The 16,343-nt window shown below is 32.6% G+C and overlaps 1 protein-coding gene across 1 annotated transcript in view; it reads left to right on the top strand.

Annotated features, from left to right (window-relative positions):
• LOC114328433 (zinc finger protein OZF-like) overlaps positions 1–16,343 on the top strand; it is a 72,453-nt gene that overhangs the window by 17,771 nt on the left and 38,339 nt on the right. The window contains exon 4 of the mRNA XM_028277283.2: positions 577–712. Coding sequence (XP_028133084.1) covers positions 577–712 — 136 coding nt within the window. The remainder of the gene's footprint in view (positions 1–576; positions 713–16,343) is intronic.

The raw sequence follows: 16,343 nt of genomic DNA, 5'->3' as shown, positions 1-16,343 counted from the left end.
TAGTGGTTGGATTTAATATGCATGCAATTTACATTGTGAAATTGTAAAATGTAACCGGCTTAAAGCCGATGTTAATGGATAACTGCCGGGAACATGAACCCATTCCGAACATAATCGACACAAACGTTTTAGTTTTAGTTAGTAAAAACGTTTGTGTTGATTATGTTAGGGTAGTGATTCTTCATATTCCCGGTAGTTATCCATTAACATCGGTTTTAAGCCGTTTCAATTTCGCAATGTAAATTGTATATTAAATTCAACCACTGTTTGATTCTGGGGCTATTAAACAAGTAATACGAGTTCACTGATCATGGTCTGATAGGTCCGGAAACGTTTTGAACATTTATGTAATCCATTTGGATTTTTTAAGATTTTAATTTTTTTACGTTATTAATAGTTAATTAATATTTTAGTTTTAAACCTCTTTAAAAATAATTTTTATTATTTTTGTAAAAACTGCAAAAGAATTGCTCAACGTAATAAAGTTTGTGATCGAAACTGTCGAGCTTACTTATTTCGATACATAAACTCATAAAATATAATATTGTCACCCCTTACTCGTGTTATTTTATGTAGATACATTCAAGAGTTCATACTGGTGAAAAACCATTGAGCTGTATGACTTGTGGGAAAAGGTTTACAAATCGGCACGGATTAGTGGCTCATAATAAAGTACATACAGGGGAGAGGAAGTATCAATGCAACACATGCGGTAAGTCTTTCGTTTTTATAAACAATTATTATTTATAGTACCTATTATTGACTGAAATTTTCTTTTAAAAATTTTCTTTTCCGTCATAATTTAACTCTAACCTAACCTAAGGATCAGCCGTACTGACTGATGTCATCATTCTCTTTGCCTTATCGCTATGCGGGGTCAGCTTCCCTAATTGCATTTCTCCACACAATTCTGTCTTGGGTCATATCAATTTTAATCCCCTTTACCAACATGTCCTGCCTTATCGTCTCCCGCAGGTCTTCTTTGGTCTTCCTCTCCTACTCTGCACTTCAGCTATTCTTCGTATTGGGTGATTAACGTCTCGACGTTGAACATGACCAAACCATCTTAACCTATGCTCTCTCATTTTGGCATCAATTGGTACCACACCTAGACTTCCCTTAATCCTACTCATTTATAATTTTATCCTTCTTTGTCACTCCACTCATCCATCTAAGCATTCTCATTTCCGCCACATGCATTCGTTGTTCCTCTTTCTTTTTCACTGCCCAACATTCAGTATGTCACTGCCGTACATCATGGCCGGTCCTATGGCGGTTTTATAGAATTTTCCCTTCAGTTTCATTGGAATTTTTCTGTCACACAACACACCACTCGCTTCTTTTCACTTCATCCTTGCAGCCCTAATTCTACTGCATGCATTTCCATCTATTTCTCCATTACTCTTTAATACCGATCCTAGGTACTTAAAACTATTGCTTTTCACAATCATTTCACCATCCAAAGATACCATTTTATTTGTAGTAACTCCATCTTTAAATGAACATTCCAAATACTCTGTTTTTGTCCTACTAAGTTTTAAACCTTTTTCCTCCAGAGCTTGTCTCCACTGTTCCAGTTTTTGTTCTAAGTCTCTTTCGCTATTTCCTATTAACACTACATCATCACCATACATTAGACACCATGGAATGCTACCCTGTAGTTTCGCTGTTATCTGGTCCAACACTAATGAGAATAAATAAGGACTAAGCACCGAGCCTTGGTGCAATCCTACTTTCACCTGAAATTTATCAGTCTCTCCCACACCTGCCCTAACACTAGTAGTTACTCCCTCATACATATCTCTCACAATCTTTACATATTCGCCAGGGACTCCTGTCTTATTGAGTGCCCACCACAGAATCTCAAGATCAATAAATACCATATGAGCGTTGGTCTCTTTATTCCTGTATTTTTCCATCAGTTGCCTTACAATGAAAATTGCATCTGTTGTTGATCTACCCTGCATAAAGCCAAATTGATTATCGGATATTTCGGTTTCTAGATCGATCAAGTTAGTAAAAAATAAGCCGTTTTTCGACATAATTGAAAAGACGAGGTTTTACAGTTGAAATGTGTAGTATGAGATATTACAAAAAGGCTAAAGGCCTAACCATCTTGGGATTCATCAATTTTTTAGTGGAACAATTTTTAAATAAACAATCAAAACGTCAAACTTAGTTTTGTGCTCATAACTTAAAAACTTGTTTATTTAGAGATTTGACGTCCACAGGTAACTTTTTTAGAACAAAAAGATACATCGAATGAGATACGCTAAATGAAAATCGGTTGATAAACAAAAAAGTTATTGCAAAGCGGACGACAAAATCAATGTTTTTGAATATTGTTAATAACAATTTTATTGTTTATTAGAATATGTTTAAATATACCTAAACTTGAGGGCATTATGGTGTTTGAATGGTGTGCAAAAAATGGTCCAGATCTGTTAAATAGTTTTCGAAAAATTGAATTTGTTTATAAAAATTTTTGAAAAACGAGCTAATTTCTGAGGAAGGTCCAGTTAATATGGCTGAATGTATCTCAATAATCCGGGGCTCATTTCCTTCGTTAAGATGTATACTAATAGCCTATGAAAAAAAAAGTAAAAAAAAATTACATGTACGTACACAAAATTATTTGTTAATAAATAGCAGTTTTTAAGCTTATAAACAATAACAATAATTTCGTAGAAATTAGATCAAATTAAATGTCCATAAAAAATGCGGAAAGCTGGTTAAAATACACAACTTCTAAAAAAAATTTGGGTCCTACGACCCTTGGGGTCTGAGATAGCCCCTTTTTTTTGAAACAATCATTGTTACGTTAATTAACAACACTAAGATCTGAAATTAACCAATATTTTATAAGAAAAGTCAAAGTTTTTAGCAAGAAAAAAAGTTAAAAATTGTTTAAACAGTAGTGTTATAAAAAAGAGTATTTTGCGTTGCGACTAAAGTAAAAAAAATAATGGGCGTAGCCGAATGAGAATAAATTCGCGGACTACCATTCGCTAGCGCTAGACCGTTGCAGCCCATTTTAAACATTGACAGTATACCGGATTTGAAGCGTAATATTATATTTATATATTTTAGTAGAAACTTGAATTTTATGAATATTATTATGTTGCACATTTATTTAGTAAAATTATATTTTAAATAAATAAATTTAAAAAATAACAATAAAAAGGCCACTTCAAAAAAGGTTTATACATCCCATTAGCTGCTTTGTTTTGGATAATTTTGTAATGAAAATAAGATAAACGTTATTATTTTAATGTGGTACCATAGATAAAAAAAATAGTAAACTTGGTACAGTAGAACCCGATTGGTAGGTATAGGCCATTTTTTCTTCTCTATTGTGAATTCGTGTGTAGTCCAGGCTGTATCGTCGACCCCGTTAGGTAAATTATTCCGATTCGTATTTTTTGCACAAACTTACTCAAAAAAAGTTCCTTATAATAAATCCAGAGGGTACCAGAGCTACCGCGGCCGGAAAATTGTTTAAACAATTTTTTCATTAGTTGTATGTTAACTTATAAAAATTGGGTGACAAACTGTTTAGTTTATAATTTTTTCTACAACCACTATTCAAAGTGCACTTTTCTGCACGGTTTTATGTTAGCAAACTTGATATTTTCTCACAGTATAAGATATTTGACATTAGTGTGCAGAAAAGTGACGTTTCTGTGCCGCAAAGTGACGTTTCTGTGCCGCAAAGTTCTTTTCTGCACAGTTGACTACCTCATTCTGAGTAACGTTATATTCTGTTTACATCCGTGGACTACCATGAGCATCAAGTTAGCTAAACACCTATCACAAATCGATTCGAAAGTAGGTGGATAATTTGCCGCTAATTAGTCGTTAATTAGTTGTGAAAATACCGATTTTGTCGTTTCTTTTTTTTTTATTTTTTTAGGTGCTTTGCTAACTTGATATAAAGTTAGCAAAGCACACCTCCGAAAAATGACTTTAGAGCGTTCGTAGGAGAATCGGAATAGGATTAGTTTTTGCCGCTAATTAGTCGCTAATTAGTTGTGAAAAAATTAATTTTCTAAATTAATTTTTTTTTTGTTTTTTTGGGTGCTTTGCTAACTTGATATAAAGTTGGCAAAGCACGCTTCCATAAAATGATTTTAGGGATTTCGTAAAAGAATGAAAATAGAATGAGAATTTGCCGCTAATTAGTCGCTAATTAGTTGTGAAGAAATTAATTTTCTAAATTAATTTTTTTTTGTTTTTTCGGGTTCTTTGCTAACTTGATATAAAGTTGGCAAGCACACCTCCGAAAAATCATTTTAGGGTTTTCGTAGAAGAATAGGAATAGAAAAAAAATTTGCCGCTAATTAGTCGTGAATTAGTTGTGAGAATACCGATTTTGTCGTTTATTTTTTATTTTTTATTTTTAGGTGCTTTGCTAACTTGATATAAGGTTAGCAAAGCACACCTGCAAAAAATGACTTTCGAGCGTTCGTAGAAGAATGGGAATAGAATGAGAATTTGCCGCTAATTAGTCGCTAATTAGTTCTGAAAAAAATAATTTTTTTAATTAATTTTTTTTTTGTTTTTTTGGGAGTTTTGCTAACTTGATATAAAGTTGGCAAAGCACGCCTCAATCAAATGATTTAAGGGTTTTCGTAAAAAAATGAGAATAGAATGAGAATTTGCCGCTAATTAGTCGCTAATTAGTTGTGAAAAAATGAATTTTCTAAATGAATTTTTTTTTCGTTTTTTTGGATGCTTTGCTAACTTGATATAAAGTTGGCAAAGCACGCCCCCATAAAATATGGGTTTCGTAAAAGAATGAAAATATAATATGAATTTGCCGCTAATTAGTCGCTACTTAGTTGTGAAGAAATGAATTTTCTAAATTAATTTTTTTTTGTTTTTTTGGGTGCTTCGCTAACTTGATATAAAGTTGGCGAAGCACGCCTCCCTAAAATGATTTTAGTGTTTTCGTAAAAGAATGAAAATAGAATCAGAATTTGCCGCTAATTAATCGCTAATTAGTTGTGAAGGTATTTCATCCATAAATTCTGTTTTTTTTTGGTTTTTACGGTGCTTCGCTTACTCAACATTAAGTAGGCAAAGCACGCATCTTTAAAATGATTTAAGTTTTTTCGTAAAAGCATGGAAATAGGATGAGAATTTGTCGCTTATTAGTCGCTAATTAGTTGTGGACGAATTTTTTTAGCAATTTTTTTGATATTATTTTTGTTGTTTCAGGTGCTCCGCTAACTCGATGTAAAGTTAGTAAAGTACACGTTCAAAAAATGACTTCAGAGCGTTCGTAGGAGAATGGGAATAGAATTAGTTTTTGCCGCTAATTAGTCGCTAATTAGTTGTGAAAAAATTAATTTTCTAAATTAATTTTTTTTTTGTTTTTTCGGGTGCTTTGCTAACTTGATATAAAGTTGGCAAAGCACGCTTCCATAAAATGATTTTAGGTATTTTGTAAAAGAATAAAAATAGAATGAGAATTTGCCGCTAATTAGTCGCTAATTAGTTGTGAAGGAATGAATTTTCTAAATGAATTTTTTTTTTTTTTTTTTGGGCGTTTTGCTAACTTGATATAAAGTTGGCAAAGCACGCCTCAATAAAATGATTTAAGGGTTTTCGTAAAAAAATGAGAATAGAATGAGATTTTGCCGCTAATTAGTTGCGAAGGAACTTCATTCAGAACATTTTTTGTTTTGTTTTTTACGGTGCTTCGCTTACTCGATATAAAGTTGGTAAAGCACGCCCTGATACAATCTTTTCAGGGTTTTCGTAAAAGAATATGAATAGAATAAGAATTTGTCGCTAATTAGTCGTGCAATAGTTGTGAGAATACCAATTTTGTCGTTGTTTTTTTGTTCTTTACGGTTCTTTGCTGACTTCATATAAAGTTTGCCCGACCGCCCGCCTTTTTACCACTCATATATAAAAGTTATTCTACAGTAGTAATTTTTAAAAATGAATAGATTTTGACTTCGATGGTCATCGACCACCAAATTCTTATTATGTGTAATTTCCAATCTAATCTCAAAGTCCCAAGGAAAAACAAAGAGTAAAATAACAAAATAGTTATAAATGAAATTTAGTGGAACGTATTTCATTATAAACAATTTACCATTTTTGACAATAAAAAGTTAAAAACTTTTATTTTCTCTGATATTGTGTTGTATTTTTTAAAAAAAACACGAAATGGTTCAAAAAAAATTTTAGTTGACTGATGTTTAGTATAAGAAAATAGTTGTTTACAACAAAATAAAGTTGTAGACATTGTCTCTACTCAATATACTAGTCATACGAGTCCTTGGAAGAACACGAATGGATGATTCTCTGAACTATTTTACGTGTAGGATTATATCTGACTATCCCGAACGGAAGTTCTGGATTATTCTTTTGTATGTATCTCTGAAAATGCATGGTCAACGACCCAGTGAGCCCGCTGCTCCCTGAGGACCAAGCCGGAAAAGCTAACCATTGGTTGCACCTAAGAAGAATGCATTCTTCTTAGTCGCATCATTTCCTTGAGACAGTTTGCTTCGTCAAAGGCCTAGCTGTGAGTCTGATTTCACAGAGTTCGACAATTTATTTCTTTCCGTGTTTTCAAAGTGTCCTGCAAAATGAAGATTGTCTGAGCCTAAATCGACGATTGCTCATACGTACGAACATAGTTTTTCATGTTGAAGGCTCAAAAATCGTGATTTTTTCGTGAAATAAAATTCCTTTACAAATAATTAGCGACTAATTAGCGGCAAATTCTCATTTTATTCTCATTCCCTTACGAAAACTCTGAAATCATTTTATAGCGGCGTGCTTCGCCAACTTTATATCGAGTTAGCAAAGCACCCAAAAAAACAAAAAAAAATTAATTTAGAAAATTCATTTCTTCACAACTAATTAGCGACTAATTAGCGGCAAATTCTCATTCTATTTTCATTCTTTTACGAAATCCCTAAAATCATTTTATGGAAGCGTGCTTTGCCAACTTTATATCAAGTTAGCAAAGCACCCAAAAAAACAAAAAAAAAATTAATTTAGAAAATTAATTTTTTCACAACTAATTAGCGACTAATTAGCGGCAAAAACTAATCCTATTCCGATTCTCCTACGAACGCTCTAAAGTCATTTTTCGGAGGTGTGCTTTGCTAACCTTATATCAAGTTAGCAAAGCACCTAAAAAAATAAAAAATAAAAATAAATGTCAAAATCGGTATTCTCACAACTAATTCACGACTAATTAGCGGCAAATTTTTTTTCTATTCCTATTCTTCTACGAAAACCCTAAAATGATTTTTCGGAGGTGTGCTTGCCAACTTTATATCAAGTTATAGTCTAAGAGCTAGTGAACCTTTTGACTAACGGTCGTCCTGTGAGGTTAAAAATTTGTAGAGTGATAATTCATAGCACACCAAAGCTAAAAACCATGACCTGGCAGGCCTCAGCGGTGCACGTGTATCTACCAGGTGAATCGAAAAGTGCAAATTTAGGGGGTAAAATAAACTTTCTCCTGTAAGGTTTAAATTTAAGTATGTGTTTGAGTAAGTCATTTAGAAGAAATGTGTACAATGACAGGCGATTCTGAAGAGCATAAGACCTTGCCAGGCGAGGGGAAAGATTAGGGGTTTTTATTAAAATTATTCTTTTTGCATCGAACAAATTTTTTTTAGGCTTTTTGAATCATTCCAAACAGAAAAGGTCCTTAGTTATTTTTCTCTTAAGTTAATAGTTTTTGTTATATAAGCGATTGAAAATTTTGAAAATTGCGAAATCGGCCATTTTTAACCCAAATCGGACATTTATCTAAAAATTTCAATATTGGCAAGGTACGCAGATATTCCTTAAACATTGATTGATGAAATCCCGAAGAGTTTTTTGCAATAAAATAACGAAAACCGCTTTGTTTTTTTAATTGCTAATCAAGCGGGCGCTACACTGTAGTATAATTGAGGACGTTTGAGCTTGCATAAATTCATTATCTCGAGAATGGGCAAATTTGAAGAGAAATCCTCAGACAGGTCGATTTTTATTTTTGAATTAGGACTTTTTGGTATATATATAATACTAGTGACGTCATCCATCTGGGCGTGATGACGTAATCGATTATTTTTTTAAATAAGAGTAGGTGTTGTGTGATAGCTCATTTGAAAGGTTATTTAATTCTCTATTCAGTAATATAAACATTAACATAATTATTTATACAGGGTGTACAAAAAAAAATTTTTCTTCTATTTGTCAAATTTAATCAAAGTTAATTTAATAAAAAAAATTTTTTTGTACACCCTGTATAAATAATTATGTTATTGTTTATATTAGTGAATAGAGAATTAAATAACCTTTCAAATGAGCTATCACACAACCCCTACTCTCATTTAAAAAAATCATCGATTACGTCATCACGCTCAGATGGATGACGTCACTAGTATTATATATATGCCAAAAAGTCCTAATTTAAAAATAAAAATCGACCTGTCTGAAGATTGCTCTTGAAATTTGCCAATTCTCGAGATAATGAATTGATGCCAACTCAAACGTCCTCACTTATACTACAGTGAAGCGTCCGCTTGATTAGCAATTAAAAAACAAAGGGGTTTCCGATATTGTATTGCAAAAAACTCTTTGGGATTTCATCAATCAATGTTTAAAGAATATCTACCTACCTTGGCAACTTTGAGATTTTTAGATAAATATCCGATTTGGGGTTAAAAATGGTCGATTTCGCAATTTTCAAAATTTTCAATCGCTTATATAACAAAAACTATTAACTTAAGAGAAAAATCACCAAAGACCTTTTCTGTTTGGAATGATTCAAAAAACTTAAAAAAAATTTGTTCGATGCAAAAAAAATAAATTTAGGAAAAACCCCTCATCTTTCCCCTCGCCTGGCAAGGTCTTATGCTCTTCAGAATCGCCTGTCATTTTACACATTTCTTTTAAATGACTTACTCAAACACATACTTAAATTTAAACCTTACAGGAGAAAGTTTATTTTACCCCCTAAATTTGCACTTTTCGATTCACCTGGTAGATACACGTGCACCGCTGAGGCCTGCCAGGTCATGGTTTTTAGCTTTGGTGTGCTATGAATTATCACTCTACAAATTACTAGCCTTACAGGACGACCGTTAGTCAAAAGGTTCACTAGCTCTTAGACTATTAGCAAAGCACCCGAAAAAACAAAAAAAAATTAATTTAGAAAAATAATTTCTTCACAACTAAGTAGCGACTAATTAGAGGCAAATTCTGATCCTATTTCCATGCTTTTTCATAAAAACCCAAATCATTTTATGGATGCATGCTTTGCGAACTTTATATCAAGTCAGCAAAGAACCGTCAAAAACGAAAAAACGACAAAATTGGTATTCTCACAACTAATGCACGACTAATTAGCAAAGAATTCTTATTACATTGCTATTCTTCTACGGAAACCCTAAAATGATTGTATGGAGTCGTGCTCTGCCAACTTTATATCGAGTAAGCGGAGCACCGTGAAAAACAAAAAAAAAATTTTTCTGAATAAAATTCCTTCACAAATAATTAGCGACTAATCAGCGGCAAATTCTCATTTTATTCTCATTCCCCTACAAAAACTCTGAAATCATTTTATAGCGGCGTGCTTCGCCAACTTTATATCGAGTTAGCAAAGCAGCCAAAAAAACAAAAAAAAAATTAATTTAGAAAATTCATTTCTTCACAACTAATTAGCGACTAATTAGCGACAAATTTTCATTCAATTTTTATTCTTTCACGAAATCCCTAAAATCATTTTATGGAAGCGTGCTTTGCCAACTTTATATCAAGTTACCAAAGCACCTAAAAAACAAAAAAAAAATTCATTTAGAAAATTCATTCCTTCACAACTAATTAGCGACTAATTAGCGGCAAATTCTCATTCTATTTTTATTCTTTCACGAAATCCCTAAAATCATTTTATGGAAGCGTGCTTTGCCAACTTTATATCAAGTTACCAAAGCACCCAAAAAAACAAAAAAAAATTAATCAAAAAAATTAATTTCTTTACAATTAATTAGCGACTAATTAGCGGCAAATTCTCATTCTATTCCCATTCTTCTACGAACGCTCGAAAGTCATTTTTTGGAGTTGTGCTTTGCTAACCTTATATCAATTTAGCAGAGCACCTAAAAAAATAAAAAAAAATAAATAAACGACAAAATCGGTATTCTTACAACTTATTCACGACTAATTAGCGGCAAATTTTTTTTCTATTTCCATTCTTTTACGATAACCCTAAAATGATTTTTCGGAGGTGTGCTTGCCAACTTTGTATCAAGTTAACAAAGCACCCAAAAAAACAAAAACAAAATTAATTTAGAAAATCAATTTGTTCACAACTAATTGGCGACTAATTAGCGGAAAATTCTGATCCTATTTTCATGCTACTACAAAAAAACCTAAATCATTTTATGGATGCGTGCTTTGCGAACTTTATATCAAGTCAGCAAAGAACCGTCAAAAACAAAAAAACGACAAAATTGGTGTGTTCACAACTAATGCACGACTAATTAGCAAAGAATTCTTATTCCATTGCTATTCTTCTCCGGAAACCCTAGAATGATTGTATGGAGTCGTGCTTTGCCAACTTTATATCGAGTAAGCGGAGCACCGTGAAAAACAAAAAAAAAATTTTTTGTGAATAAAATTCCTTTACAAATAATTAGCGACTAATTAGCGGCAAATTCTCATTTTATTCTCATTCCCTTACGAAAACTCTGAAATCATTTTATAGCGGCGTGCTTCGCCAACTTTATATCGAGTTAGCAAAGCACCCAAAAAAACAAAAAAAAAATTTATTTAGACAATTCATTTCTTCACAACTAATTAGCGACTAATTAGCGGCAAATTCTCATTCTATTTTCATTGTTTTACGAAATCCCTAAAATCATTTTATGGAAGCGTGTTTTGCCAACTTTATATCAAGTTAGCAAAGCACCCAAAAAAACAAAAAAAAAATTAATTTAGAAAATTAATTTTTTCACAACTAATTAGCGACTAATTAGCGGCAAAAACTAATCCTATTCCGATTCTCCTACGAACGCTCTAAAGTCATTTTTCGGAGGTGTGCTTTGCTAACTTTATATCAAGTTAGCAAAGCACCTAAAAAAATAAAAAAAAAAAAGAAACGACAAAATCGGTATTTTCACAACTAATTAACGACTAATTAGCGGCAAATTATCCACCTACTTTCGAATCGATTTGTGATAGGTGTTTAGCTAACTTGATGCTTATTGGACTACCGCATTCTGAGTAACGTTATATTCTGTTTACATCCGTGGTTAAACTTTAGACAAATATATAACCTATAAGACAATTATTATATTTAACTATAGCATAGAAACTAAATTATGGATGTTACAACAACTGTTTTATTTTACAATTTTAGTCTTATTAAACATTTTATAATTATCAAATAACCAATAAGGATTTAGCAACCTGTGCAAGAGACGTCGAATGAAGTAGGTTTTGTGTAAATCCGTGACTGCATAAATATAATGTCAATAATGTGTAATAATTGTTTAAATTTAAACAAATTAAGGCAGTGCATTAATTTTTTAACTGATTTCTGTGCAATTTATTTAGGTATAAGGAATTTAAATTGATTAGTAGGTATTAATTAAATACAGTTTAAAATTTATCACATAGGTACCTATTATAATTAATCGTCGCGTCGTTTGGAAATTGTGATTTTTATTTTTAGGAAAAACTGTGCTTGTAGAAAAAGTATAGTGTGAAACACGTGCAGAAAGGTAATTTCTCACTCGTTTGAATTGCGGCACTCGCTTGCGCTCGTACCGCAACTTTTCAAACTCGTGAGAAATTAGTACCTTTCTGCACTTGTTGCACAATATACTATTAATCAACGCAGCATTAAAACATAGGTCCTGAAGAAGTTTTCTGGAAAATTTCAAGTCAAAATATGCAACAGAAAAAAAGTTACGCGACCTAAAAGACGACTCCCCCCAAAAAACGCTCATTTCTCGATATATCAACCACGGTGTGGTGAATGGCTAATTTTGGTCTTACTTTATGTTTTTGATGGTGCTGAAAACGAAAATGAGTTTTATTTTGAATTTTAGATGGGAAAACATTGTCAAAATCGCAATTTTACGCTAAAAATAAAAAAATGAAATCACGTTTATCTTAAAATTAAAAGTTACCACTTTTTTTTCTATAAAACATTTTGTTCTGTGTACTCTAGATTTTAACATAAAATTAATTAAACAGCTAAATTTCAAATTTTGTCACTCAATTTTGCGATTAAACTTTGCAATTCAAGAATCTGCACCTTTTACTTCAAACAATTTATAACTTTCTTTATAGCAAGACAGAAATATTGAAGCAGGTCCCATTGTCTTCAGAAGGGTGAGAAATATATACTATAAAAATTTCAGAAAAAAATATTACAATGGTACTGAGTTGTAGCAAGTTAAATGCAAAAAAACGTGATTGTTTTTATTTTTAGGGTAAAATTGCGATTTGATAATGTTTCCCCACGTAAAATTCAAAACAACCCTAATTTTCGTTTTCAGCACCATCAAAAATATAAAGTATGACCAAAATTAGTATCAGTATCTCGAGAAATAAGCTTTTTTTGGGGTGCTCGTCTATAAAGTCACATAACATTTTTCCTATTGCATATTTTAAATTAAATTTTTTTGGAAAACTTCTTCATGAATTATATTTTATATCTGTGTTAGTTAAAATTATAAACTAAAAAGTTTGTCACTCAACTTTTTTAAGTAAACATGAGACTAACGAAATCTGACGACAAAATGTTTAAAAATTAACAACTTCTCTTTTAATGTATTTTATCATCTTGGACAAATCCCATTGTTATCTAAATGCCTCGAAGATAACACAGTAAAATTTTCAAAAGGAAATATTTACAGCGACCAAAAATACAGTGAGTTAAAAATGAAAAATCATCAAAATTGATTTTTCGCATTTTTGCATAAAATTTTATTTTTGAACATGTTCCACTAATTCTAGAAAAAAATAAACTCCATATTAGGATTCAGAGACCTCGAAAACATAAGGAATGACGAAAACTTGTCATTCAGCTGAAAGTTGATTTTTGTGGTCGGTATAACTTAATTTTAGGAGTTGCTGCCGGTCGCCAACCGCGCCCACTTATCAGTCAGTCGACTACGCCCGCTATTTTTTACTTTAGTCGGAACGCAAAATACTCTTTGTTTATAACATTCCTATTTAAACAATTTTTAACATTTTTTCTTGCTAAAACCTTTGTTAAAAACTTTGACTTTTCTTATAAAAGATTGGTTAATTTCAGCGCTTAGTGTTGTTAATTAACGTACCAGTGATTTTTTCAAAAAAAAGGGGCCATCTCAGACCCCAAGGGTCGTAGGACCTAAAATTTTTTTTAGAAGTTGTGTATTTTAACCAGCTTTCCGTATTTTTATTGCCATTTAATTTGATCTAATTTCTACGAAATTATTGTAATTGTTTATAAGCTTAAAAACTGCTATTTATTAACAAATAATTTTGTGTACGTATATGTAATTTTTTTTTAATTTTTTTTTTCATAGGCTGTTAGTATACATCTTAACGAAGGAAATGAGCCCCGGATTACTGAGATACATTCAGCCATATTAACTGGACCAGCCTCAGAAATTAGCTCGTTTTTCAAAAAATTTTATAAACAAATTCAATTTTGCGAAAACTATTTAACAGATCTGGACCATTTTTTGCACACCATTAAAACACCATAATGCCCCCAATTTTAGGTATATTAAAACATATTTTAATAAACAATAAAATTGTTATTAACAATATTCAAAAACATTGATTTTGTCATCCGTTTTGCAATAACTTTTTTGTTTATTAACCGATTTTCATTTAGCTTATCTCATTCGATGTATCTTTTTTTTCTGAAAAAGTTACCTGTAGACGTCAAATTTCTAAATAAACAAGTTTTTAAGGTATGAGCAAAAAACTAAGTTTGACGTTTTGATTGTTTATTTAAAAAATGTTCCACTAAAAAATTGATGAATCCCAAGATGGTAGTATTTTTGTAATATCTCATACTACACATTTCAACTGTCAAACCTCGTCTTTTCCGTTATGTCTAGTAAAAATCTAACTTGATTGGCCTATTCTTCACGTATCCGTCTATCAATTACTCTCTCCCATATTTTCATGGTGTGGCTAAGTAGTTTTATAGCCCTGTAGTTTGTACATTGTTGTATGTCTCCCTTGTTTTTGTAGACAGGTACTAATATACTGCTTCTCCATTCGTCTGGCAGTTGTCCAACTTCCATAATTCTATTAAATAGCCCTGCTAGCCAACTTATTCCTGTCTCTCCCAATGCTCTCCATACTTTCTCAGGAATATCATTTGGTCCGACTGCTTTTCCTTTCTTTATTTTTTGAAGCGCTTGAGCCACTTCCTCGTTTGTTATTCCGGGAACCATTGCTGTTACTGTCTCCGTTAACTCCACAGGCTGTCTGTCAAATTCTTCATTTAATAAACTGTCAAAATACTTTTTCCATCTCTTTTTGACATCCGTTTCGTTAATTAGTATTTTAATATTTTCATCTCGGATATATCTAATCTGATTAAAATCTCTTGCTTTCTTTGCCTCTCTTTGGCTATTTTATATATCTTTGCTTCGCCTTCCCTGGTATCAAGTTGATCGTATAGGTTTAAATACGCTTCTGCTTTAGCTTTTGCTACTGCTACTTTTGCTTCCTTTTTGGCGACCATATAGTTTTGAAAATTTATGTCCGATCTGGTTTCTTGTCACTTTTTATATAATTTTCCCTTCTCTTTTATTTTTCCTTGTACTTCATTTGACCACCACCAAGTCTCTTTATCCTCAAACTTCTTTCCTTACGTTTTCCCAAGTATTTCAATAGCCGTCTCTCTAACAATATTGGCCATTTTTCTCCAAATTGTGTTAGGGCTTCCTTTCATGTTCCAGCATATTTTTTCTACTATTCTTTCCGTGAATAGACCTTCTTTCTCCTCTTTTAGCATCCACCACTTGATTTTTTGTGGTCCTCTCCGATATTTTTGTTTAGTTTCGCTTTTTACTTCGATGTCCAGAACAAGCAGCTTATGTTGTTGGCTTACTGTCTCACTAACTTTTACCTTGCAGTCCTTGCATTCACGTATGTCTTCTTTCCTTATCATGCAGTAGTCTATTTGGGATTTATGTTGTCCACTTTTGTAGGTAATAAGTTGAGTTTCTCTCTTTTTAAAGAATGTGTTAACAATCGCCATATCCAATGCTGTTGCTAATTCAAGCATGTCATCTCCAGCTTCATTTCTACTTCCAGAGCCTAATCCCCCATGTATTGTTTCGTATCCTGTCTTGGCTTGGCCCACATGTGCATTGAAATCACCTCTATTATAACTTTCTCCTCTGCTGGAATATCACTCAGTACGTCTCCTAATTGGTCATAGAAAGCTCTTTTTTCATTCTCACCCAGACCTGTTTGAGGAGCATACACACACAACATTCAATACCTCTTTATCAATTACAAATTTCACTGACATCATTCTATCACTCGTTCTTACAACTTCTACTACGTTGTCTTTCATTTCACTATCAGCAATTATACCAACTCCATTTCTAGTGTTACTACTCCCTACATACCACAATTTGTATCCTTCGCCTAGTTCTTTCGCCCTTTGTCCTTTCCACCTAGTTTCTTGAATACAAGCAATTTGAACTCTTCTTCGTTTGAGCGCATCCACTAACTCCAAACTCTTACCTGTAAGACTACCAAGATTCCAAGACTCTATCCTAATTTTTCTAACCTGTAATGGTGTTCCCCCTGAGATAGTCCTCACCCGGAGATCCGAACGGAGGCTCATTTTACTTCCGGAATATCTTACATCAGGAGATGCCATCATTTCAGTATAAGTTTTTATTGCGTTGGAGAAGGTCTTTTCGTTATTATGGCCTGAAAAGATTTTTTGGATATTTGATGCCTGAATGCCTTTTCTATCAGCACCATACTCTGCCCTGCACGTTTAGCCAATACACCTCCAATGCAACCAAAGTGCAGTATTACCCCACACCCGCCTGCATTTTTCTGTATAGGCCAGGATCCCTACTGTAAGGACTGTCCTATAAGCCAATGTATTGTTGCCCGTATCCCGGCACTAGGAGGCACGTACTTTATTCGGGATACTGCCGTAATGACTGATGTGACATTACTTATTTATTTCTAGTTTTTTTATTTTAACAAACATAGTCGCATCAGCTTCTACGGTTATATTAGCGACATATAGATGATATAATTTACATCCCCCTCTTCCTCAGCATTTCCCTTGTCAGAGGTCGCTGTTCGTTACACTTCTTCACCAATGATTT

Source organism: Diabrotica virgifera, chromosome 4 (assembly GCF_917563875.1).
Source record: "Diabrotica virgifera virgifera chromosome 4, PGI_DIABVI_V3a".
Taxonomy (NCBI): domain Eukaryota; kingdom Metazoa; phylum Arthropoda; class Insecta; order Coleoptera; family Chrysomelidae; genus Diabrotica; species Diabrotica virgifera.
The sequence above is the reverse complement of the archived record's forward strand: the minus strand, read 5'-3'. Positions and strand labels throughout refer to the sequence as shown.